At 38.5% G+C, this 25,456-nt stretch overlaps 1 protein-coding gene across 4 annotated transcripts in view; it reads left to right on the top strand.

Moving 5' to 3' along the window:
- The first annotated feature begins 2,087 nt into the window (after positions 1-2,087).
- MDFIC (MyoD family inhibitor domain containing) overlaps positions 2,088-25,456 on the top strand; it is a 202,655-nt gene continuing 179,286 nt past the window's right edge. For 3 of the 4 annotated variants that reach the window (XM_081957348.1, XM_081957347.1, XM_081957346.1), the window contains exon 1: positions 2,268-2,577. In XM_081957348.1, coding sequence (XP_081813474.1) covers positions 2,490-2,577 — 88 coding nt within the window. In that variant the 5' untranslated portion in view covers positions 2,268-2,489. Of the gene's footprint in view, positions 2,189-2,267; positions 2,578-25,456 lie in introns of those variants that run through there. The other variant, XM_081957345.1, reaches the window with a different exon arrangement.

Here is a 25,456-nt window from a genome sequence, read left to right on the forward strand (position 1 = left end):
ATAGTTATTGGTTTAGTAAATTGTAAGGTTTATATGGAAATGATAAAGTAGCTCTTTATTCTGTCTTATATTTATTTTTCTGCAATTCTGTGATGAAGGAATGAGTTCAAATAGGCACTTAATTAAGTTACATTTCCTTTCAAGAATTCAACTTATAGAAGGCAGTAAATGAGAAATGCATACTCCCTTAGGATACCAAAGCAGAATAGAGTTTGTAGCTCACGATCAATAGATCCCTTAAAAGGTAAATGGCAGAAAGTAGCTTAGTGGGTAATATGTTAACAGTATTCCCATCCTAAAAACAAATATATTTTCTAACCCTTCCTGCTTTTCTTATTGAATATTTCCTACTAATTGTACACAATAAGGAAAACAGAATAAATATTAAAAGGCCAAATCAATATTTGGGTCAATGTAATTTTTAACATTTTGATACAACATCTAACATTCCAGTACAAGTAAAACCTCCATTTTTGAGGACAGAGAGACTTAAATAATCCAAATGATTTTTAGATTTAAAGGATGTTCCCTGTTTCTCTTTCTTCCTGGTTACTACAGTCAACTACTAAGACAATCCTTAAGGGTATCATTTTCGATACATGTCTTAGGGATAATTGAAAGGACCCCCCATTTTTTTGCATTGCTTTGTCAACAAGTGATGGTCAGAGAAAAAGTCACAGTAGGGTTAAACCCAAATTTTAAGGAAGAGCAGCAAGCAGTGTCTGGAATGCTTCACCAAATTCCCAGTGGTGCCTGTTCTTTCCACAAATATATTGCAGTTCAATTTGTGTGGATGATGCACTCCCCCCCCCCCCCCAAATTTAAACTTCAGAACTCCATGTGGCACTCGCAACCAGATTTATTCCTGGTTGAAATTCTCATATCGGGGCCTTTCCAATCATCATATGGCTGTTGGATTCTCAAATCTTTCATTCCAAAATAGAATTGAGATTCTATATTTGGCTCAGTTCCCAACATAACAGATTCAGACTGTAATGGAAATGCTACAAAGTGCATTGTTGATTAGACAAACGTTTCTTTTGTTTTATATGGAACCAAACCCTAATGCTTAGACTGTCATAGTACCCAAGGCACACAATATCTATCCTGAATGTGATTGGGCACTCGGATTAGACAAGGTTAGCCATCACTGCTCTACAACTACAAAATGTTTTATAAATTTCCACTGAATTGAATGATAAAAGTGTGATACCATGGTTTTGCAACCAGGTTCTTCTCCCAACAGCTGCAATCAAAGTTCTGTATAAATGTTTTTATTTATGTGTGAGAGAGAAAAGAGGGGGGGGGGGCAAAGATGTGAGATGGGGAGAAGTGAAAATGTTGCGATGTTGCTATGGAGTATGAGGGTTTGCCAGAACTAGATTATAATCTTTTGGGGAAGTTGTAACTTGGAATAGTTGCTATGTGGTTGGTTGTTAAGTGAGAATTATCTGTAAAATGACTTGACATCTAATAGAGAAAAATATGTTTGTACTCTGGAGCACAGGGATCCAGGATGGTTGCCCCATGAGCTATATGTAGGGGAAGTGTAATTTTGCACACATGTGATGTTGAAGTGAAGATGAGCCCTTCCCATGATATATGAGGTAATTGTATGGATTAGTCTTTGGTATACTTGGCCTCTCTAATGAAGTAGGAATTGGTTCACCAGAGAACAGACTTGATCAGCATCACATTCTTTAGGAAGAAAAGATAGTTTAGCTTCTTCCTCTCTGCATCCTGGAGTGAGAGCACCAGCAAGAAGGGCAGAATCAGTGGGCCACGGTCATTTTCTAGGCTGGACAATGAATATAATTCACCGGATCCCCACAGAAAAAACAGGCTGTTATATGGAAATTACAAGGAAAGGAGGCAGGAAAGAAACAGAAAAGCCCTTCCAGATTCTACTTATGTTATTTTGGGATGAAGTTAGAGAAATACCAAACTTGAACAAAAACTGTAGCGGGGACTTTGCCTGTGAGGTTGCGCCTAGACCCATCCGGTTTACTCAAGGGATTGCCTGGAGGAAGAGAGGAGGCGGCAGGTTGCTGCAGTCGAAGAGTAGCAACAGGGAGGCGCACGCGGTCAGAGAAAGCAAAGAACCGCTCCTGCAAAGTTTTCCTTCCCAAGGGGGGGGGAGTTGAAAAGAGAGGGGGGAGGGAGAACACCAGACGTCCCAAAGTTAATAGTAAATATGCTTTTGGGGCGAGGCAATGATTATATTCAGCGTCTATTTTAGCTCCTTGGGGGCCTGGCTCTGCGCGTTTGAGTTCACTAGAAGTCGGTGACCAACGCGCGCCTGCCCTTAAATCGCCGGGGGCGGAGGGATCTTTTTTAGCAACAAATATTTTGCCTCCTGCGAGTAAAACGTGGGTGGAGTGTCAGGGTGCCTGGCACCCATTTGAGACACTCCATTTCTTTATGGTTTCAGGGTTGCGCGCTAGCTTTGCGGAAAGGACTTTTTTCAGGACTCGGTCGAAAGGACTGACATGTCCCAAGCGAGAAAACCCCTTCCTTCGGAGCCTGATGGGCGCGCCACTTCAGCGGAAAGCGGCTGCCTGACTTCCCTCCCTTGCGGTAAGTTGCTGGGAAGATTTCTTAGAACTACGGAGATCAAAGCGTAACTGCGAGACCGTGTTTGGCTTTGGGGTTTTCTGCCCCTCCGAGGCTGGCCTCTGCCCGTCCCACAGAAACTGTAGGACGCTTCAAGCACGAGACCGATTCGCGTTCTACGTTTCGCTTCTTCGCGTGCCTTTTCACTTGCACTTCAAAACACCACATGTACTTCCAAAAAACTCTTTCCTCTATCGGTCCTGTTTTCCTGACTTTTTGTTTATTGCGACGCCTCCCACATTCCTAGGCAGGCTGAGGAATGCAAAAATACGTGAAACTTCACTCACCTAATTACTGAACAGGCTGGGTGGGAAGTTGGAATAGGCTTGTTTTCTCTTCCTGGCCTTCTTCCTGCAAGTATGTGCTTATGTAGCTGGAATACAGTATTGGTGCCTTGAAATAAACGTTAGTGATTGGTTTTCTTTCATTGGGTTAGCTACGTTTGTCTGAAAAATAAATAGTTGAAGCAAGAAGGATTAGAAAAGATTCCTATGATAACATTACCCTGATGGTAACCTACAAGTTAAGGTAGACTATTCTGTTCATGAAATCAATAAATCAATCAGAATAGAGCCGGAAGGGACCTCCTGCTCATGCAGGAGATTCTATACCATTTCACACAAGTGACTGTCCAGTCTCTTCTTAGATCTTCCAGTGATGAATCACTCAGAACATCTGATGGCAAGCTATTCCACTGGTTAATTGTCCTCACTGTTAGGAAGTTTCTCCTTAATTCTAGGTTGCTTCTCTCCTTCATTAGTTTCCATCCATTGTTTTTTGTCCTGCCCTGTGGTGCTTTGGAAAACAAGTTGATTACCTCCTCTTGGTGGCAGCCTCTCAAATACTGGAATATTGCTATCATGTCCCCCTGGTCTTTCTTTTCTCTAGACTAGCCAATCCAAAATCCTGTAACCATGTTTATTCTCCAGTTCTTTAATTGTTTTAGTTGCTGTTCTCTGCACTTTTTCCAAAGTCTCAACATCTTTTTTGTAATGTAGTGACCAAAACTAGATGCGGTATTCCAGGTGTGGCCTTACTAAGGCTTTATAAAGCAGTACTAATATTTCATATGATTTTGATTCTTTGCCTCAAACCAAGGATTATACTAGCTTTTTTTGCTGAGTATACAATGCTGACTCAAATTTAAGTCATTTTCCCTCTCACAATTACTGTTTTTGAGCCAACTTCCACCTAGTCTATACTTGTACCTTTAGTTTTTCCTGCCTAAGTATAAAACCTTGCTTTTCTCCACGTTAAATTTCATTTTATTGGATCGGGCCCATTGTTTAAGTTTGTCAAGATCTTTTTGGATTCTCAGCTTGTCTTCTGTGGTGTTGGTTATTAGACAGCTTAGGCTGTCTTCTTTTTTGAGTCTTATTTTATATTGATTTTCATTATTTTATATATGGCTTGGTTTTAAAAGAGACTAAATGATGCAACTTGCATTTGAAGAGAAAGGAAATACAGTGCTCTACAACTGTTTAGTGAAAATCTCCTTGGGTGATGTAGCAGCAAGATAATAATGGAGAAGAGTTAATTAAACTTGAAATGCTTGATGATAATATACTTCCTTCTATTGTGTTTAACTGGATTATCTTTGCCATCTTGATTTCTGAAGAGCTATTTTGTAAGCCCTACTATATAATATGGGTCATCCATACACATTAAGTAAGCATAAAATTAAAGCCTCTTCTTTAGTTGGCTTTAAGTTCTATTGAATACAGTTGGACTTATTTCCAAGTAAATCATGCATAGGATCCCATGATTGGTATAGTGCAGTGATGGCGAACCTTTTTTGGCTCGCGTGCCACAAGGGGGAGCGCAGGGGGGTCGAGTGCGGGTGTGCCTCACCCATAATGCAACGTGCGACCCCCCCAGTGCGCATGCGCTCCGGAGGGCGTACGTGGGGGTGGGGGAGGCTGTTTTCGCCCTCCCCAGGCTCCTCTGGAGCCTGGGGAGGGCGAAAAAAGCATGTAAAAATGGGGGGAGCGCCTGTAGTGGGTGCATGTGCATTGGAGTGGTCGTGCATTGCATTATGGGTGCGGCATGCGCTCCCCCCACTTATGGCACGCGAGCCAAAAAAGGTTCGCCATCGCTGGTCTATTTGGTCTGCAGCCATGTTGGCATGATCTCTAGGCTCCTCAATAATCTCCACATTTTGTGGCTACTTTTGCTCATGTTCAGTTCTACTATTTAATCTTTGTTAATATTCACTTCATACTTAATTAAAGTATTGTTTTACATACGTTGTTGTTGTGGGTAAAATAAGTGGAAGGTGTGTTGGACAGGTTCACTACATTGAGTTATTTGTAAAAATAATAAATGTGGATACAAATAAATAATACAAATAACGTTGCTACAAATCATATATTATATATTAATATAATCAATCAATCTTTATTGATTAACCCTTGGGCCATATCAAAGTACTAAGTTCCAGAGACAAAAACTACAGTTTAAAATGAGATTGAAATAAACCACAATTTAAAATATAAATGGAATAAAATACAATTTAAAATATAAACAGAATAGAGTGCAATAATTTAAATTACAGATTAAATATGCTTAAAATTATATTACAATGTCACCCCTACGTCTACCCCATCAAGTGGTCTTTCAATCTACCGTGTTCTGCTGCACCAGCTTCGTCCTTGTTTCCATCAACTTTACAGTAAATTTGGCAATCCATTTCACCAACTGCAAATTAGTACCTAACAAACAATGTTGCAAAAAGCGCTCTTTGGATTTACGAGTACTGGTATAAAAGATCCTACCCAACTGGTGTTCCCTCAAATATGAGTACAGGGGGCAATCAAAATTATTTGGGATATTGTTTCGACTTCCCCCGTCCCACATAAACAGACTCTTTCACTTGCAGGGATTCCCTTATACCTGCCTCAAAGCATGCTTATTTGAAGTTGGTCCAATCTCAATTTGGAAAAAAATCTCCTTATGACGGGAGATAAAGGCGAAGGTAAGTATTTTTCTATTTTAAAAATTTGTTTGTTTACTGATAGCCAGGGGCAAACTTTTGCTGTTGTCACTTGTGCAATGTCTGATTGTGCACTTATGTCTATAAATCTCTGTGCAATCCAAGATCTGATCTGCCTAAAATCGTGCTGCTGCCAGTTTAAAGGCATACCAAAACTTGTTACCTGCTTCAAAATTCTTGATAACCAATTATTTTTATTACTTGAGCTAATCTGCTCCATTAGCGCGATCTTTATAACCTCCCTTCCTCGATCTCGATTATTCTTAGACAGTAATAAACAGTCTTCAACATGGCCCTTGTGCCAATCGCATGTACTCCCAATTCTGCCCTCACTACGCATGCTGGGGTTCCAGGGGACACAGCCAAGATTCTCCTCAAGAACTTATTTTGAGGGATTTCCAACCCAGGCAACTTAACTAACCCCCATATTTCAATTTTTGCCTGAAAGACCTTTAACATGGGGGTTAATGAAGATGGAGTTTTCTCTAAGATAAGTTTATTTAATTGGGTCGTCTGAGGCAGAGCCTTCTGAGCTCTGGCTTTTACATGTTTATCCCATTTACCATTTGTCTGGAATACTATCCCTAAGTAGGTAAATGACTGAACTTGTTCTATTCTTCTGCCATTTAAAATCCATCTCCTCATCTTTTGTTGCCAGCTAAATATCATTACCTATGATTTCTCTACGTTAATTATCAACCGATTCTTTATGCAATATGCTGCCAACCTCCCGAGTGACCTTCGTAGCCCCACCTGTGAGGCCGACATCAAAATTATATCATCAGCATATAACAAGCAATTTACCTGTCTTGTTCCTATACTAGATCCATGGAGTAATATGTCTTCCAAACATTTTGGCAAGTCGTTTAAGTATAAATTGAAAAGTGTTGGAGCTAAAATGCAACCTTGTCTTACGCCCTTATTTATTGGGATTGCATTTGTTACCTATCCTGTCCTGTTCACTCAAATTCTAACCTGGGTTTCCATGTATAACAATCTAATTAAATATAGCAATTTATTTTCTATTCCCATGGTCTCTAATTTATCCCATAATATTTGTCTATTAATTGTATCGAAGGGAGCCTTTAGGTCTATAAATGCCACATACAGTGGATTTTTCCCCCAAAACTTTAACTTTGTTATTAGATGGTCCAATACAAAACAATTGTCCATAGTAAATCTTCCGCTCCTGAAGCCTGTCTGTTCTTCAGCCAGAATGTTATCTCTCTTTATCCAATCTTCTAATTTATGCAGTAAATACTTAGCATCATTTTTTTTTGCTGAAATATCGATTAAATTAATTAACCAGAAATTATTTGGGTTATCTCTAGAGCCTTTTTTATGTAGTGGAATAATTATTGATGTGCGCCAGCTAGCAGGAATTTGCCCTGTTCTATTAATAAAAGTAAAGAGACCCGCCAGGACAGGCGCCCACCAGGTTATGTTTTCTTTAAAAAACGATGCTGGGAGCGCATCCTGTCCTGGAGCTTTATTTGACTTCGGGGAAGAAATTATTCGCCTCACCTCCATGATTGACACTTCTGCCCACTGGGGTAAGGCTTCATATCCCTGTTTCAGGCTAAGAGAAGATATCACATCATCAGAACTTTCCGCTATTGCTGGAGTGGCCAGATGCCTCTCCCAACTTACTGCAGTAATATTTGGGTCACTTGTTGATTTTCTATCTTTAATAATTTTTGAGACCCCCAACCAGAAGAGTGTAGGTGAAGCCAGCTTTGCTGCCTGTTCTAAGCCAGCCCATAAATTATCAGTATAAGAGGCTTTTTTTTTCTTCATTAGCTGCTTATATTTCTGCCTCATGATGATATACTTGTTCTGTAATTCCATGTTTGGGCTGTTTAAGTATTTCCTAAGTGATTTCCTGAGCTGTTTTCTCCTATCTTTGCATTCGTTATCAAACCATGTTGAGTGACTATGATCAGACTGGCCCTTTGGCTTAGTAGTCATGAAAAAATGTTTCAATTTATGGCATATTTCCGCAAAATATACTAAAAGCTCTTGTTCACCTGTACTATTTGAGCATATAAGCACTAGGGTTTCCATACATGGTGAATTCAAAAATTCTGTCACTACTTTCCCTTCAACCCTCTTCCATGTTAGCTTTCTCTCCTGGGCTATTTCCAAGTTGTGGCCTATTTGTTGAATTATTTGGTTCCTTTTCCTTAAATCAGAAGGAAATACCAGGGACATCTCAATTGGAAGATGATCACTTTCAGGCCTTGGTAAGGTTGAGACCGAAGTAGCCCCTGAGACTAAGCTGTGAGAAACACAAAAGTAATCGATAGAGCTACATGCCTTGGGACCAAAAAAGGTTATGGGGTACCTTCTAACCTCTGAGTCCTGGCCTACAATTTGAAGGTTACAATTGTATACCATTGTTAGAAATTTCCCCCCATCTTTATTCTTTTTCCTATCTTGGGAGTCCCATGACTGTTGGTTGTGTAAATAACCATCTGGAATTGTACCGTTTTTAACAAAAGATTCCAACAAGGGGCTAACACGGGCATTGAAATCTCCTGCCAAAATTAGAGGTGTTTTAATAATTTTTCCCCGTATATCTAATATCTTTACCTCCAGTGCCTCCCACAGGTCGCCCATTGTTGGGTTAACATACACATTTATAAATACTATTGACTTCCCTCCATATGCCAAATGGATTGCTTGAAAAAATAAAGGGCCAGAGTTCGAGCATATCTCGCTTCCCTTCCATCCTAATTTGGCTTTTACCAAAATGCACAGCCCTCCTGAGGCTCTTCCCTTTATAGCTACCCTCTTTGCTGATAGCTGCCAAATATTAAACCCAGGGAGCTCAATAGGGGCCTCATCACCACTAACCCAAGTCTCCTGCAAGGCTTACCTGAAATTTAATACAGTCATCCGTACACCAACTTCCTTTCCATCCTGCCACATTTCATGAGAGGAAATGTATTCTTGAAGAAGGTGATTGTATGCTATTTCCTAGTCAGGCTTCTTGAGTAATCTCTTCCACCCATTCCACCCATCCTTCCCCATTTGTGCTCACACAGCCATTTAATCGCCTGAACTCCATAAAAGACTGTTTAGGCGTCATTTCACTGCCTGTTGTTTTCTGGCTTGCAGATCTGTAAGCTCTATTAATCTCTGCCTCCATATATATGTATTTCTGCCTGTTCCGCCGCAATAAGATTGATCACGGAGTCCAACTTTAAACGCACCTCTTCAAACTGGTCAAAAATGGCCAAGACTGTTTGAGAAGTGAGCATGCTGTGTCGTCTGATAAACTCCTTTGTACTATCACTTAGCTGTTTTTCAAGCCCTAAAACTGGTCTACTGTAGTTGTGAAGCTCCAATTCCAATCCCTTATCCCGGCATGGAGCTGACTCACTTAAAGTTGCTGAGTCATTTGTCTTCTGAGTATGCGGAGGGATTTGTGAGCCTCCCAACAGGCCTCCCACCTACTCTCCTCGGCCTATGCCTGCCGATCCCATTCTGGGGGAAAATCCCCAAACAGTGCCAAAACCTCGCAGCTGTCTGGCCCGGGAATGAGGGAGGATGCACGACCCACAGTTGATGGAATAAGCTGACAGTATCCGTTGATTCTCTGCTGCCCCCGCATTCCAGCTCCACCTTCCATACTGCTAGGTGAGCACTGTGCCGTCTTTCTTTTCTTCCCCCTGGTAGAGGCCATCCTCCCTATCAGCAAGCCTTCAAACAAATATAGAAGAAACTCTGGATAAACTTGGTGGAAGAGCTCAGCCCTTCCAAGTTAAAAGCAATTAGGGAATTTCTGAAGGAATTCAGGCTGAGGAATCTCGGAGTTGGTTTAAAAGGCCCAAATTAAAAATGCCTATATATTAATATAGGTGTATATCCTTCAATATGATTCATTTTAGGACTGAAACTTTGCTCTAGATTCTCATATTAACTTCATTTTTATGGCCATTTACCACGAACAGGGCCTTTATAGGGATGGCACCAATTTCATAGAATGCTGGACCAAAACTTTGCTTGCCTTACATTTAGATTTATATTTGTTTTTTGTTTTTTTTACAGGGAAATAGCTTCTGTTATGGTTTTTTTCCCCCTGAAGTTGTTTCATCTTTTTACACTTGTATTACTATATCTAATATACTGATTTAGTTTTTCTCCCAGCAAGTTTGGCTTGTCTCATTTCATATTTAAATTTAGACACTGAATTTTCCAATCATGGCATTAATCAAATGCTGCAATATATATTTTCATTATCAAGGAAATTATTGAGCCTTTTGTGTATCTTAGTATCTTGACTCCTGCATAGATTACAGGTAATCATCGAGTTATGACAGTTCACTTAGTGACCCTTTGAAGTTATGAGATAGTCTCCTCCCAAGTACTTAAGACCACTTCCCGAAGTCACGAATGTTGCAGCACCATGGCCATCATTCACCCTTATGAATGATTGCAGAGGCCCAGCAACATTCACCCTGCCTATTCCTGCTCCCCCTCCCCCACCGGGTCTTCACAGACAGTCTTATTTTCGAAGATCTAGCGAGTTGTCTCCTCTCCAGCCTCTCTGTTTCTTTGCCTGTTCCTGGCGAGAGCAGAGAGAGAGCAGGACGGGTGCGCCCTGCTCAGCTTCTCTGACTCAGTGAGACTGCCTGCCATATCTGGAGCAACAGGCAGACTTGGTGAATCTCATCCAAAGGCTTCCAGACTCGGCACAGAAGAGCGTTTTCATAACAAAATGAGGCTTTGGGGCAGTGAACTCGCACTGCTTCAAGCCTCTCGTTGGCGTGCAACTACTTTTCCCCTGGAGACTGGATGCTTCAAGGTGTTTCCAAGAAAACAAAAGTATAGTATTTCTATGTCACCCTATTATGGAACTATAGCCAGACCTTTTCATTGCAGATTTGTATCTTATATACTTCTGTCTATCTCCCATTATTATAATTCTAATAAATATTTAAACAATATTGTAACAATGGAAAATACTCAGTGATACATAACATAAGGGATTTCAGATTATTTACATATAGGTAAATACTACAGGTAGTAAAATGTTTTCTCTGATAGACAAGTGATTTGATTGAAGTCATGTTCTAACTTTGTGTCCCAGTCCACTAATAATCTCATTGCCTTAGTCTAAACTGAGTCTTAACAATTAGCAAAGGAATTATGCATCAGCATGCTATTTATCACTAGGTTCTGCAATTGTTTGATACAGTAACAAGAAGCCACACAATAGTCACCAGATTGAACTGTAGCCAAGTTATTTGTCAGATTTAAAATTCTGTTCTTGAGAGGATAGTTTCTAATCTCAGTTCTGGATTAGGAAACCATCTGGATATTTGAAACAGAGTTCTTTAAAAAGTTTTGTACTTTTTCATAGGTAGCAAAATTGTTCTTGAAAATGAAGTCGAGCATTTGTCTTTATGGCAAATTGCATGACTGCATCAGAAATAAAGTTCATTCCTTATTTTCTACGAAATCTTGGAACTGCTGTTCTCTTTTGGGCTGAGCTTAATTCAGTGCCAAATTAACTGTTCAATTAAGCAGTTTTCCTACCGGAAGATTGAAAGACTTTTTCTAAGTATTTGAAACATGCAACCAGATCAACTCATGGATTTGCAGTGTATCATTTATGAGTCTTATGGCTGGTAGAAAAGATGAAACATTTTAAAATTACTGATAGTCACTTTGTTGTTCTTGCAGTGTTTACAAGGGCCTTAAGCATTCTCCTTAAATGACTTTGAATCAGAGACATAATGGTGGCATTATCTACATAAAACAAAATCAGCAGATGCTTTTTTGCCAATTTGATGCATATTTTATCACTTTCTTTTGTAAGCATGTTAATGTATTTACATTGTTACTAAACAGAAATGGAGCTACCACACCTTACTTTATTTAATTTACTATTGAGATCAAGTTGGAAAGCTGCCCAACATGTTAATTCGGGGTATAATTTTGCAATACAGTTTATAGCTTAACAGTAATAACCTTTTGTTAGTCCTAGTTTGTATTGAATTTGCATTCTCCAAACCAGACTAGTTATCTTCAATGATGTTTTTCTCCTTAAAACAATTGCACTATTTCCTTTCTACATGTCTTGCATGGAATGGCTAATTATATTTAATAAACAGATGGATGTGTAATTAGTAGGATCATTTTTGTTATCAGTTTTTCTGTTATAGCCAATTTAGGATTTACTCTAGGGAGCACGTCAGCTACATAAGGCAACTTAATGTTTGTTAACAACAATTTTATACCATGTATGAGATTCAGAATTCTAATCTAATTGCACCTTAACTACACTTCTCAATTCTGTTGCAAATTGCTTCAAGGTATTCACAGGTGACTAACACTGGCTTCTCATTATGGGAACAAGGAGATATCTGTTTCTTAACTGATTCTACTAGAAACATGGTCTGCATCATGGGTATCAAACTCAATCATGTCATGTGATGTATTGCAGCATATCATAATTTTTTTGCGTTTGTGGAGCCAGGGTGGGCGTGGTCTGTGTGTGACTCATCCAGCCCTCCAGCGACCAGTTTGACACCCCTGCTCTACATACTTTCCCAATTCTAGGGAGCTTGCCTGTTAAAGTTAGTGTAGTTTCTATAGGAGAAGGTGAGCTCAGAAAACCCCCTTTGAACACCAGATGGAATACAATTGTTTAATTTTCATTCTTCAGTCAATCTGTTTCCATTCATGCCCACTTTCCTTCCATCTAATGTTCTTATGCTTCAGTCACGCTAGTAAGCCATTGCTTACAGTATTTACTTTTGTTTTCTGAACAACTGTTCACTTACAAGTTACACATATAAAAACAGACTTGTATCAACCTAAGGTAACAATTTGTTGGGCTGAGACAACAATTTTCACTTAGTCCAGATCTGCACATTATAACAATTTTAACTCCCTTTTTGGAAGGAGGATGTTGGGATTACAATGTTCTGACCTCTGGTATCTTCACAAACTAGTGTTCTGCTACAGCTTTAATTTTCAGTAGCAATTTAGCTGCTGTTTGCTGAACCTCATTTTTTAAGTCTTTCCAGCTGTTCATTTTGATTCAGCAAAGGAACTGCTGATCATAGTTTGGAATATCTTCAACTTGGTGCTTCAATCTGGTATTGCATTTTTAATTATCTTGTTTGCAAATACTCTCCTTACTGGATTTAAACTCCATTTGACTTCTACACATCTCAATTGTTTACGTGAATCTACAATGATGCCAAGACCAATCAGCATTTATTTATTTATCAACAAGTACAAGGAAACAAGTATCAGTATAGCCATAGACATGGACACATGAAAAAATGGAACAAATAAATGGATATAAATAAGCAAAACATAGCCATAACCACCTAAAATGAGTACATATCAATGGGGACAGTAGGACAGGGACAGTAGGCATGCTGGTGCACTTATGCACGTCCCAGCATAATATTATTTATCTTTAATTGCTCAGTGAAATAAAGTCATTATAAGACACTTTACTTTGCTTTACCTGATTAAGTAAGCTATTTGATCTTGCTTACAGAAACTGTGGACCAACCTTTTAATTGGCCATACTTTAAAAAAGAAATTCATTTTTATTTTATTAGGCATGAATGTGTGAATTCTGCATCCTTTGTAGCATTTATTTGGGTGTCCTGATGAAGATACTGAAAGAATAAGGAGTCATTTTTGTAGATTCAGTGAGGCATTGCCACAGTAATATACATTACTTCTTTTGTTCCCCATTGTATTTTTGTATTTTCTTTTGGTTTTAGTTGGTAAATGAACTGATCTACCAACTAAACGAATGTATTTATTAAATTTATATGCTTCCCATCTCACAGTTAAGTGTCTCTGGGTAGCTTATAACATAATAAAAGCAAACATTAAAGGTATAAAGGTTTTCCTTCTCCAGTTGTGACCCATTCAAAGGGATGGTGCTCATCTCTGATTCTCAGCCAAGGGAGCCTGTGTTTCTGAGAGATGCTTCCATCATCATATGGCCAGCATGAAAATACAGAATGCAGTAACCTCCCACTGAAGCTGTACCTATTTATCTACTCACATTTGTATGCTTCCAAACTGCTAGGTTGGCTGGAGCTAGCATACAAAGCATTAATTGTTAAAATGAAGAAAGACTAAAAAAGTTAAAAACCAGAATGCAATGGGGTGGGATGGGTATGAGATTTTCTTCCTGTTCCACTAAACACCTCTAGCACAGAACACCAGGCCTTAATAATTACCAAAGGGACATGAGGAACAGAGGTGGGATTATACCTTGAGGAGCATGAGGTTTTCACAGGAAAGGCCTTTCTCTTGAGCCCTCCAAGCCAAAATTCCTTGACTGATAGGGTCTACAGCATGTTCCTTTTTTGCAGAACAAGTGAAGTGGGCCCATTGGGGTGAGATGATTCCTGAGGTAATATGGACTCATGCTATAAAGGGCTTTAAAGGTCTTAAGCACATGTTGAATTGGACTAGGAAGCAAAATGGCAAACAGTGTAGCTCGTGCAACAATTGTGTTACAATTAATGATGTCAGGATTTTTTTTTTACAACCATCCATCATAATAAAATCTGCTTCTCTCAGGTGGTCATTCCATTTGACCCTCTTGGACCCTGCTCAACTGGTGTCTTATATTTCTTTTGGCTACAATATGGGTAACAGTGTCAGGATTGCCTGTCAGTGTTTAGTTTCAGTGTATATGACATTATATGGCACAATAGCAGAAAATAATATATGTTTGAGAATTGAGCCTTGACCAATAGGTAAATTGATATGAGTTATTACTTCGAATTACTCCCATTCAGGATGGAGAGGAAATCTCAGCAACAGGACGTGTTCTCCGGGGGGGCTCTCCGAAAAACCGTCAAATTCCCTGCTGTGTTGAGGGGGTGATTAGCCATAGCAGCCTTGGGGGGGCAGTGAAGAGGGGGAGAACAAGTGGGTGTGGTCGGGGAACCTTCAATTTCCATAAATGCCTGCAAATTGCTTGCAATTGCTTCTGGACCCAAAGCAGGGAAAACAGCCATTATGAGCTACCACAGCTGAGCAGTTTGGAAAATCAGCAAAGTGTTCATCTGGGTGAGATAACAAGATTGCTTGAAAGCACAACATTCCTGTAATTAACCTTAATCTCCAGTTGGAATTTTTTTAAAAAGAAAGAGTGGTAAGAGACAGATGGGGGGGACGGGCATTAGAAAGCTCTCCCACCCTCGGACCACCAGCAAACAGACAGACAAAGCCATTAGCAAGACAAAAGGAACGATAGATCTTGAGAGCTGTTTAACTGTTAAAGGGCTAGAAAGCAAATTGGAATTTTGACTTTTACTTTACTCTTTACAGACTTTTACTCTGTGCTTTTGTTTTTCTATTAACTTTTGATAATTTCTTTGCTTTCAAAGCTGTGAATTTAAAAGATAAATATGATGAATTATTTGTTTGCACTTCCATCCAGTGGTAAATAAAACAAAATTGGCTGGGGAAAAAAAGAAGAAAGCTGGCTAAGAAGAAATGGCCTTGAACTATGGCTGATAATACTGAACTGATGATAAAGTCTCTCTAGAAGAAAGAAATTAAGACCAGCTGGGTAAACATGGTGTTGCACTCTCTTGCTACATTATAATGGGCTGCTGAGAATACTTTTTTCCTTTTTACTGGAAGAAAAAACAACTTAGACTAAAGGTTTTCTTTTTTTTCACTTTTCTACTTTGGTCCTTTTTTTCTACGCAAATTTTTATCTTTCTCCTTCCTTTTTTTCCCCGCCTCTCTTTTTTTTCTTTTTCTTTTATCTTTTTGCAATGAAGTGTGAATAACCATTGTTGAATTAATTTTGGGGCTTTTTTCTTTCTTTTTGTTGGGGTAAGTGCCTTTTCTCCAATCCCTTTTTTCTTGTTTCCTCGTTTCCTTGCTTTTTTTTTTTACCACACGTTGGCATTATACAGTGAATGGATTAAGGTAGCAAGAATCTGAAGACTGGGTCCAAGAACAGGGGTTGGTTTATTGGAGGCTGGTGTTTGAGCTGCTGTGGGCAATTTCAGGATTACAATCAATCTACTAATTTACTTTTTGGATTATAAAATTTGATTATAACTCAAGCACAACAATGTCAGAATCAAATACCAAGATGAAGAAAATAACATCATATGCATCTGCAACAGCTGCACCGCCCGGTCCAGTGACACAGAAAGTAACAAGCATACCAACGCAACAAGATAAAGCTACCTTGGAGTTAAAAGTATGTTGCAAGCCATACATGCAGATCTTAAGGGTCTTAAGGAGCAAATAAAGAAAGTAAAAGAGAAAGTGGGCAAGGTGGAAGATGAATTGAAAGAAGTCAAGGAAATGATGGGGGGAAAATGAGCAGAGATTGCAGAAGGTGGAAGAAAGAGCAGAAATAACAAAGAAAAAAGTGGAGGAGATGGATTATAGATTGATAACAATTGATAAAAAGCAAGATGAATGTACCATATTCTGGGAAATGGAACGATCTGAATTCTACCTAAGATTTCAGAACATTGAAGAGGAGAAAGAAGAGAATTTAGCAGAGAAGATTGCAGAAATCCTCTCAGGGGTCACAGAAATTAGTAAGGAACACATTTTAGGTGGAATGGATGAGACATTTAGAGTACATACAAGATATGCAATGAGAAATAACCTGCCCAGAGAGGTACATGTAAGATTCATTAAAAAAACTCTTAAAAATGAAATATTACAAGCAACAAGAAGTACCATAATCAAATACAAGTCTAGAGAGATAGTGGTATTGAAGCAAATTCCAAGGAAGTTCAAAGAAATAAGGAAAGAATACCACTTCCTGACTAAGAGTGTGATTAAGAAAGGGGTGAGTTTTAGATGGCTGGTTCCAGAAGGGATTTTGATAAATTGGCAAGAACAAAGGCACAGATTAGATACAGTAGAAAAAGCAGAATTATTTCATAAACAACATATAGTAGCACAGGAGGGAATGTTGGTAAGAGAAGAGGGAGGAGCCAAATTCAATTGACATCAAGGTGTGTAACACTAAAGGAGGATAACTATTATAAGATGAGAAAACACACAGAAATAGATCTGGAAAGATGGAAAAACTTACAATTATCATTGATGGGAAGAATAGCAGTAGTAAAGACGAATATACTACCAAGATTGCTATATCTATTCCAAATAATACCTATAAAATTAGAGAAAAAATACTTTGAAAGTATGAATAAAATAGTGGAGAAATATATATGGCAGGGGGAAAAAGCAAGAATTAATATAAAAATGTTGCAAGATGCAAGAATTTGAAGTGGATTTGGATTACCAAACTGGGAATTGTATTATCAAGCAGTGAGATTAGCTTGGATGAAATAATGGATCCTACTGAGTAATACAAGATTATTGACATTGAAGGTCATGATTTGCAACTAGGTTGGCATGCTTTTTTGTGATATGATAAGGCATATGGCTATTTTCAAAGACATTATGTAAGGAATGGATTGTTAACAATATGGAAAAGAGTGAAAGGGAAACACTATTTAGAAATACCAATGTGGCTTTCAACAATGGAAGCATTGAGACATCCAAATATCAGTAGAACGAAAAATATCATTAGATACAAAGATATCTTAACAGAAAGGGGGGAATTAAAACAAAAGCAAGAATTAGAAAAACAAGGGATTGATATAGGATGGTTTTCACAATTGCAAATACAATCAAGATATGAAAAAGATAAAAGGGAATACCGTTTTAATTTAGGAAGTTCAGAGTTGAATAAGATATTTATGGGAATGGAAGAAAAAATAATTAAGAAACTGTATAGCTACCTACTAAGAACTAGCTTAGAAGAAGAAGTGGTTAAAGATACAATGTTAACTTAGGCAAAGAATTTTGGCCATATGATCGAGCTAGAAAAGTGGCAACAACAATGGGAAAGGAACTATAAATTAACCGTGCCAACAGCTTACAAATAAAACTTATACAAAATGTTTTGTAAATGGCACATGTCACCGGGAAAATTAGCAAAGATGTTTAAAGACAAATCAGCAAAATGTTGGAAGTGTCAACAAGCAATAGGCTCCTATTATCATATGTGGTGGACATGTGTAGAAGCAAGGGAATATTGGACTAAGATAAGAGTATGGTTAAAGAAAATGTTACAACAAGAAATAGAATTTAGACCAGAGATATTTTTACTAGGTATTATCCCAGAGAAATTCAAGAAAGAGGATACTTATTTGATTATACATGTAACTACAGCAGCAAGAATTGTATTTGCCCAAAATTGGAAATTAAATAAGCTACCAACAGATGAAGAGATAGTAAATATATATATTAGATTATGCAGAGATGAATAGGTTGACAATGAAAATAAAGGATAAAGAGAAATCAGAGTACTTCAAGACATGGGAAAGATTTTATGATTGGCTAGAGAAAGGAAATTAGAAAAGAAAATAGGGAGAAAATATAGAACCTAGACGATGCACTGTTAAATGGAAAAGGGAGGGGGAGAAGGGGAAAACAGAAAAGAAAATATTAAATATATAAGTATATATCCCAAAGTGAGATATAAAGGGAGGGAATACAGTTAGGATAAATTAGCGAAGGTACGGGAATAAGAAACGATATCAAATTATATTTGAGTTTGCGGAAATATCACCCCAAGGAAACAAAGTGAGATCTGAAAGAGACATCTACAATAATAGAAAAGAAAGAGAGAGGAGGAGAGAATGAAAGAAGATGGGGGAAAGAAGAAAGAGGTGAGAGGATGGAAGGGAGAGGAAGAGAAGGAGAGATGGTAGGAAGGGGAAGAGGAAGAGTGGGAGTAGGAGAAAGGTAAGGGAAGAAGGAAGGAAGAAAGTAGAGAAGGGAGGGAGGGAGAAAAGAAAGGGAAAATAAGGTGGTATTACAACAGGAGGAAGGGATGGTAAATAAAGCAACCTAAACTGTATATTATAACCTATTAAATGAAATAAAAAATGTATAAGAATGATAAATGTAAAGAAGAATAACAATTATGTGAATGTATACTTAAAATGCTATGTAAGAGAACAAAAAAAAATTATGGGAAAAAAAAGGATGGAGAGGGGCTATCTGTTCATCAGGCTAAGACGAGAGTCTTATTTCTGTTCTGCATTCATTTGTTACTAGAATATTATTGTTCTTTTACTCCAAGATGCTGATTTGGGCCATTCATCAGGACACTTCCCTTGATATGGTCTTTATGTTGCCTCACTATTATCTTTCACTTCAATATCCTGCTTAAGCTTTTCCTGATCCAAGATTGAAATATAGTACCTTAGAATATTCTGGAGATACAGATTCAATAAATTTCAAATTGTTTATAGACACAGGTGGGTTTGTAATTATTCAGTTCTGCTAACAGGCAATTGCAAGTATTTTATGTAAGTTTACATCAGGGGGCTAGACCAATAATTATATTCAGTCTACTGAAAACAAGTAAGTGATTCAGGGATTATAAGATTTCTGTCATCTATTACTAGTTTAAATGTGTCTCCAGTAAATAATGTTTTTTAGTTATTTTATAATTGTGGAGTTTTTGTGACTTTTGTATGCCAGGGTCTTGTCATTATCTTTTCTGCTTAGTTATATTGTTGTCCCCCTCACTTTCTTGGCATTCTCTCTCTCTAATTTATACTGGGATAACTCTTGGCTAAATTTTTATATAAAAAGTTCATAGTTATTCTTATCTTCAACTTTTCTATCAGTTGATGGAATTTTTCAAAAAGAAAAAATATCAGTGTCTCAGTTATGAGAAAGTTTGCTTCGTTAATATTTTCATAGTATTTGTTATATTTCCTATGGATTTTATTTTCTGTTATGTCTGAGAAATCTTGGAGCATCTCCATTGTCACAACTGAGAACCTGTTTCACATTTAAACTATTGGACAATTATTCTAAAAGACAGAATCAGCTTCTAGAAAACATCACTACCAAACTCAAAAACTTTATTTGGGAAAAATTGTATCTACTTTTACAAAGTTAATTGGTGTTTTTTAATGCCTACGTGAAAGAGATTTAAATTCTTCCAGCCAAGTCCATACAGTTGTCAATGTAATTTAAAAACAACTTTAATTTTTTAATGTCAGGTAGCCTTGTAGCTTATGGGTCTGATGTTTTGTCTTTTATTAAAAGCAAAATTTATTATGGAGCTTTCTGATCAATACTACTACAACAATTTTCTTCCCAAATTCTGAGGGGAATTTACTAATCGTAATACATTATTATTTGTATGAACTGTCCTGGGGGTCAATTTCCAAGCTTAATTAAAAATGCTTTTCCTTATCTATAAAACTTACAACATTTTTATAGGTTGATTGAGGAACTGTTGCTTCCCTTATGAATTTGCTTAAAATTTAAGATTTGCGTTAAAGCTATTTTAAAGCTAGATTCATCATTTAAAAATAAATAAATTGTGGGGAGCAATAGATCAGGACTTCTCCATGTCAGTCTAAATGTCAACTATCCATAGCCATTTTCTAAGTTTACTTTTTAGTGGATTGTTTAAAATATTGCATCTGCTTAACTAACTCATCTATACTTTCAAGATTTTCTCCTTTTTTATTTTGGTGGCTGACATATCTGAAGTTTGTTAGATTAGATCTATGGAGATCCATGTTCAGCCGCACTCTCAGCTCACTCATTTTGGAGATAAAATAAAGGAAAATCTAAGTCATCTTGAGCTCTTGGGATAATTGTGAGATATAAATCTAATAATAGTTTTAATTGAGCTGCTTGCTTGGGCTTTACCAAAGTTATTATGTAAATATGTCTGCAAAGTTTGACATGAAAAACAGCTCTTTGCTTTTATAGCTGAGTGAGTCAAAGGAGAGAATTATCTGCTTTCTTGAGAGAGAGAGAGAGAGAAGGTGAGCTATATTGCATAATTTTCACTTCCGAGTCTTAAGTGCTGATTTGAACTTGAGTTGAAAATTAGTCTGGAGAACTGAAACAAGAAGTGGAGGACCATAATGTTTAAATTTTTATTTCTGTTTTTTACCTCTTCTTCCTCTCATTAGGTGTTCCTGTCTTCTTTTGAAAGTAATAGTGTTTCAGATATCAGACACTTACCTTGGAATGTGTAATCTGTTGTCAACTAAAAGTATTCTGAATGATAAATTACTTATTTCCCCTGTTTTGGGGGAATTCATATGTAAGTAGATATAATCTTTTTAAAAGAAAAATTTATTGCATAGCAACTAATAGCAACTAGAGTAACCAATAAGATAACTTGCACATGTGTTTGACTTCAAAACTACTCCCATTTTATACTGCTATAGCATGAAAGGAAATGCAAATATAACATCCTAATTTAAAATAATGATTCTCATTTAACTTATGGGGACAGAACACCTTTGTAAAAAAACACACAGACCTATTTCTCTGAAAATAAGACCTATACTGAAAATAACCCCCTAGTACGTTTTTATGTGTGTACCCTACCCCCCCCCCAAATAAGCCCTACTTAAGAGGCTGTGCAGCCAGCCACCCGCCCATTCCGTCTGGTTGCTCATGGTCCTGTGGCCACGAGGCAAGGTGGTGTGTTGGTAGAGCTGCCCCATGCACTGGTTACCTTGGGGGCACTGCAGCCATCTACGCTCCAACATCTGCCTTGCAACGGCAGCGGTTACAGTAGCCATGTGCAACAGGAGCCCACATGTGCTGGCCCACTTCTTCTGCTTGCTCGAGGCCGCAATGGAGCAGTAGGCCAAGTGGTGTGTTGGTGTTGCGGCCGCAAGGTGAGGCAGGTGTTGGGGCATGAATAGCCTGACTGCAGGAGCTTCTGAGGTAAGCCGGTCCAGGTTGTGTGGGGCAGGTTCACCCCCCCTCCCGGCCTCACCTCATGGCCAAGGCACCAGCATGTCACTTGGCTTCCTACTCCATTGTGACCACGAGGAAGCAGAAGTGGGCTGGCGGTCACACAGGGTTCTGTTGGACAAGGCTGCTGGGATCACTGCTGTTACAAGGTGCTTGGCCTGGCTGTGGGGACCCTGAGGGAAGCCAGTGCAGAGCGTGTGGGGCAGCTCCACCCTCTATACCTTGCCGTGGCAGCACTAGCTCTCTGTGCAGCCTCCTGCCCCACCAAAGAAGTGGGCCTCCTGTACATGGAAAAAAAGGCACCCCCTGAAAATAAGCCCCAGTGCTTAGTTTGGGCCCAAAAGAAAATAAAACCCAGTATTACACAGGTATAAAGGTTTTTTTTTTAATACTGTGGTATCAATATAAGTAACCTGATAGTATTAAAGTTCAAGTTTCTTATTACTCTTATTTTCTCTATTATACTATTCTCTATTATACTGCACTGGCAACTAGTTTTAGTGTTAAGTTAATAAAACTTCCCACATTTCTCAAGTAAATTACTGAGATTAGTCAGATGCATTAACTGTTTTGGGTTCTTAGTATACCCTCTGAGAATCCTGATTATATGGTACTATTTGCTTTTGTTCAAATACTCTTTTGAATTGGAAGACATATTGTTAATAAACTTAACTTGCTTCATTTTAAATCATAGAATCATAGGGATGGAAGAGACTGTAGAGGTCTTCTTCCTATCCAAAGCAGGAGACCTTATTTCATCCAATCTTGTCAGATCTTTACTTGAAAGCCTCCAACCACTTCAGGAGGCAAGCTATTCCATTGATTAATTGTTCTCACTGTCAGGAAACTTCTCCTTAGTTCCAAGTTGAATCTCTCCTTAACAAACTTCCATCCATTTCTTCTTGTCCTGCCTTCAGCTGCTTTGGAGAATGTCAACCGCCTCTTTTCTGTGATAGCTCCTCAAGTACTGGAAGACAATTATGTCATCCCTAATCCTTTTCTTCGTTGGCTAGACATACCTAGTTCCCTTAACTGCTCATCATTAACTTCATCCTCCAGACCCCTTCTTTATTATTATTTTCTGCATGCTTTCTAGGATCTCAATGTCATTTTTGTATTGTAGTGATCAGAATGGATGTAGTATTCAAAATGTGGCCTCATTAGTGCAGTATAAAGCTGTACTACCACTTCTTGTGATCTTTATACTATCCCTCTGTTGATGCAGCCTAGGACTGCATTGGCTTTTTTGGCAGCTGCTGGCTCATATTTAGGTGGCGGTCCACTAGGACACCTATATCCCTCTCATAGGACTACAGTTGAGGCAGGTACCATCTATTCTATAATTGTGTATGTGGTTTTTCTTGCTTAAGTGAAAGATCTACTTTTCTCACCACTGAATTGCATTTTGTTGGATAGAGCCCAATGCTCAAATCTGTAAGATCTTTCTGAATCATGAGTTTGTCTTCTAAAGTGTTGGCAATTCTCCCCAGCTTGGTGTTATCTGCAAATTCGATTAGTTTTCCTTTTATCCTCTCATCTAGATCATTTATGAAGATGTCAAAGAGCACAGGGCCAAAACAGAATCTTGAGGTACCCCACTACATGCTACTCTACATGTAAATCTAGTTCCATTTTGCAATGATATTGTCTATCACACATTTTTCTATTTTACCAAGAAGTTGGCTGTAGTCTTCTTTGTCAAATGGCTTATGAAGTCCAGGTATACTATAGCTACAGCATTTCCCTGATCCACTAATTTAGTCACTTCATTAAAGAAGGCAATAAGATTTGTCTGGCATGTTCTATTTTTAACAAACTCATGCTGGCTTTCTAGTGATCGCCCTGTTCATTTCTAGGTGCTCATAAATCTACTGCTTGATTATCTTTTCCAGAATTTCCCCAGGTATGGATTTCAAGCTGTTTAGTATGTAGTTTCCTGAATCCACATTTTCCCCTTCTTGAATATTGGAATCACATCAGTTCTTTTCCAGTTCTCCCCACTCCAGGAGCTTTGAAAGTTTTCATTCAGTGGTTCTGAGATTATATCTACCAGCTCCTTCCTGAATTCCTCTGAAGTGAATAGGTGTTCTTTTACCAATTTCTTGCCTACTTTGATCTGTATTCCTGTTCTGCCTCTCACAGTGCTGCTTTTGGTAGGTTGGGCTATTTTTTCCTTTTGGGTGAAGATAGATGCAAAGAAGCAATTAATTCTGTTTTACTTGCTGCCTGTCATTTTCTTGCTGTCTTCTCCCATTAGTGAACCAATCATTTCCTGGACTTTCTTCTTGCTCCTTACATACTGAAAGAAACCTTTTTGTAATAATTAGTAATAAATAATAATAGAAATAGGATGATGGTGACAAAAGAAAGTAAAAGTACTACCAGTAGTAATAGGCATCTTGGATGCAATCCCAAAACAATTGGAGCAACCATTTGGAAACTACCAGCACTGACAAATTTACCATCAGTCAATCACAAAAGACAGCTTTACTTAGAGTGGCTTACATCCTGGTATGATACCTATAATACCATCAAACATCCACATCTGCCTGTCCCAGCTCCTTAGGAAGGACTTGATAGGTGGACAAAAATGCCAAATCTAATCTGAATATCTGACTGACCCTGTGACAAACCATAATAATAAATAAATAAACTTCATTTGGAGAACTTAAGATGTTAAATGGTCTGCAGATTCATCATATGGTTTCAGGTATATAACTGCAGTTGAGGTGATTAATACTGTATCTGTGCAGCAATGACATAATTTTTTCCTGAATATCAAACCTACAACTTCATTTTCTATATTAGACATCCATCGAAGTAACACACACATCAAAAGCAGAACTCTGAGGCAGGTAGATTACTCAAAGAACATGTTTATTGGATACATCATATTGAGAGATAGGATGATTGCTTTTCATTAGATGTGTTCAAGCAAGAGCTAGATATCCATTTGTCAGATACTGTCAGATTCCTGCATTCTTGGAGCTACTATGAATTCATCAGATTCATCGTAGCTCCAAGAGTGCAGGAATCAATTATCGTGGGACTTGCATGGCTGAACAAGTGGGCACCTACAATGAAGTGGGAGGATGGTGTTAAGAAATTGATTATTGGTTTTGGGCCACTACCACCGGTGGAACCAAAGGGCCACCTGGGGATGGTTGTACCCAATAGCCCAGGCCGCCTAACACTTGCAGCACCTGCAGTAGACGCAAAACCCCCAGGGATCCAACAAGTACCAAAAGACTACTGGGACTTGGGGGGGGGGTGTTCAGTGAGGAAGATTGCAACTATCTTCCCCCTCATCGGCCCACAGATTGCACAATAACATTCATACCTGGGGCTACCCTACCAAAGCCCAAAATGTACTCCATGACTCCCAAGGAGATGGTTGAATTGAGGAAGTATATTAACATCAATTTGAAGCGGGGCTTTATTGAACCTGCAAAGTGAAAAGGCTCCAGTGCGAAAAGAAAGATGGCGGGGTTCATCTCTGTATTGGACTGCGGGGTTTGAACACCGTATGCGTGAAGAACACTTATCCCCTCCTCCCCATGAAAGATATGTTGAACCACTTGGCTAAAGGCAAGGTCTTCACCAAGCTGGACTTGAGAGAGGCCTATTACCGCATACAAATCATGGAGATAAATGGAAGACCGCTTTTAACTGCCCCCTTGACAGCTTTCAATTCAAAGTCATGCCATTTGGGCTACAAGGAGCACCCGCAGTCTTCGTGCAGTATATAAATGAGGTGCTACATGAGCACCTGTACTGCAGAGTGCTCGTTTATCTCAATGACAACTTGGTCTTCTCTGAAACCCTGGAAGAACATGTGAAGTCCTGGAAAAACTTCTAACCGCCAAGCTATATGCAGTTATCGAAGTGTGAGTTCCATAAAACCTCACTAGATTACCTTGGCTATCGCATCTCCAACTAGGGGATAGAGATGGTCCAGGAAAAGTGAAAGCTGTGTTAGACTGGAAAACTCCAAGTACTCACAGACAGCTACTGAGCTTTCTTGGATTTGCCAATTTCTATAGGCAGTTCATT

The sequence above is a fragment of the Natrix helvetica genome (assembly GCF_964273705.1).
Source record: "Natrix helvetica genome assembly, chromosome: 6".
Lineage (NCBI taxonomy): Eukaryota > Metazoa > Chordata > Lepidosauria > Squamata > Natricidae > Natrix > Natrix helvetica.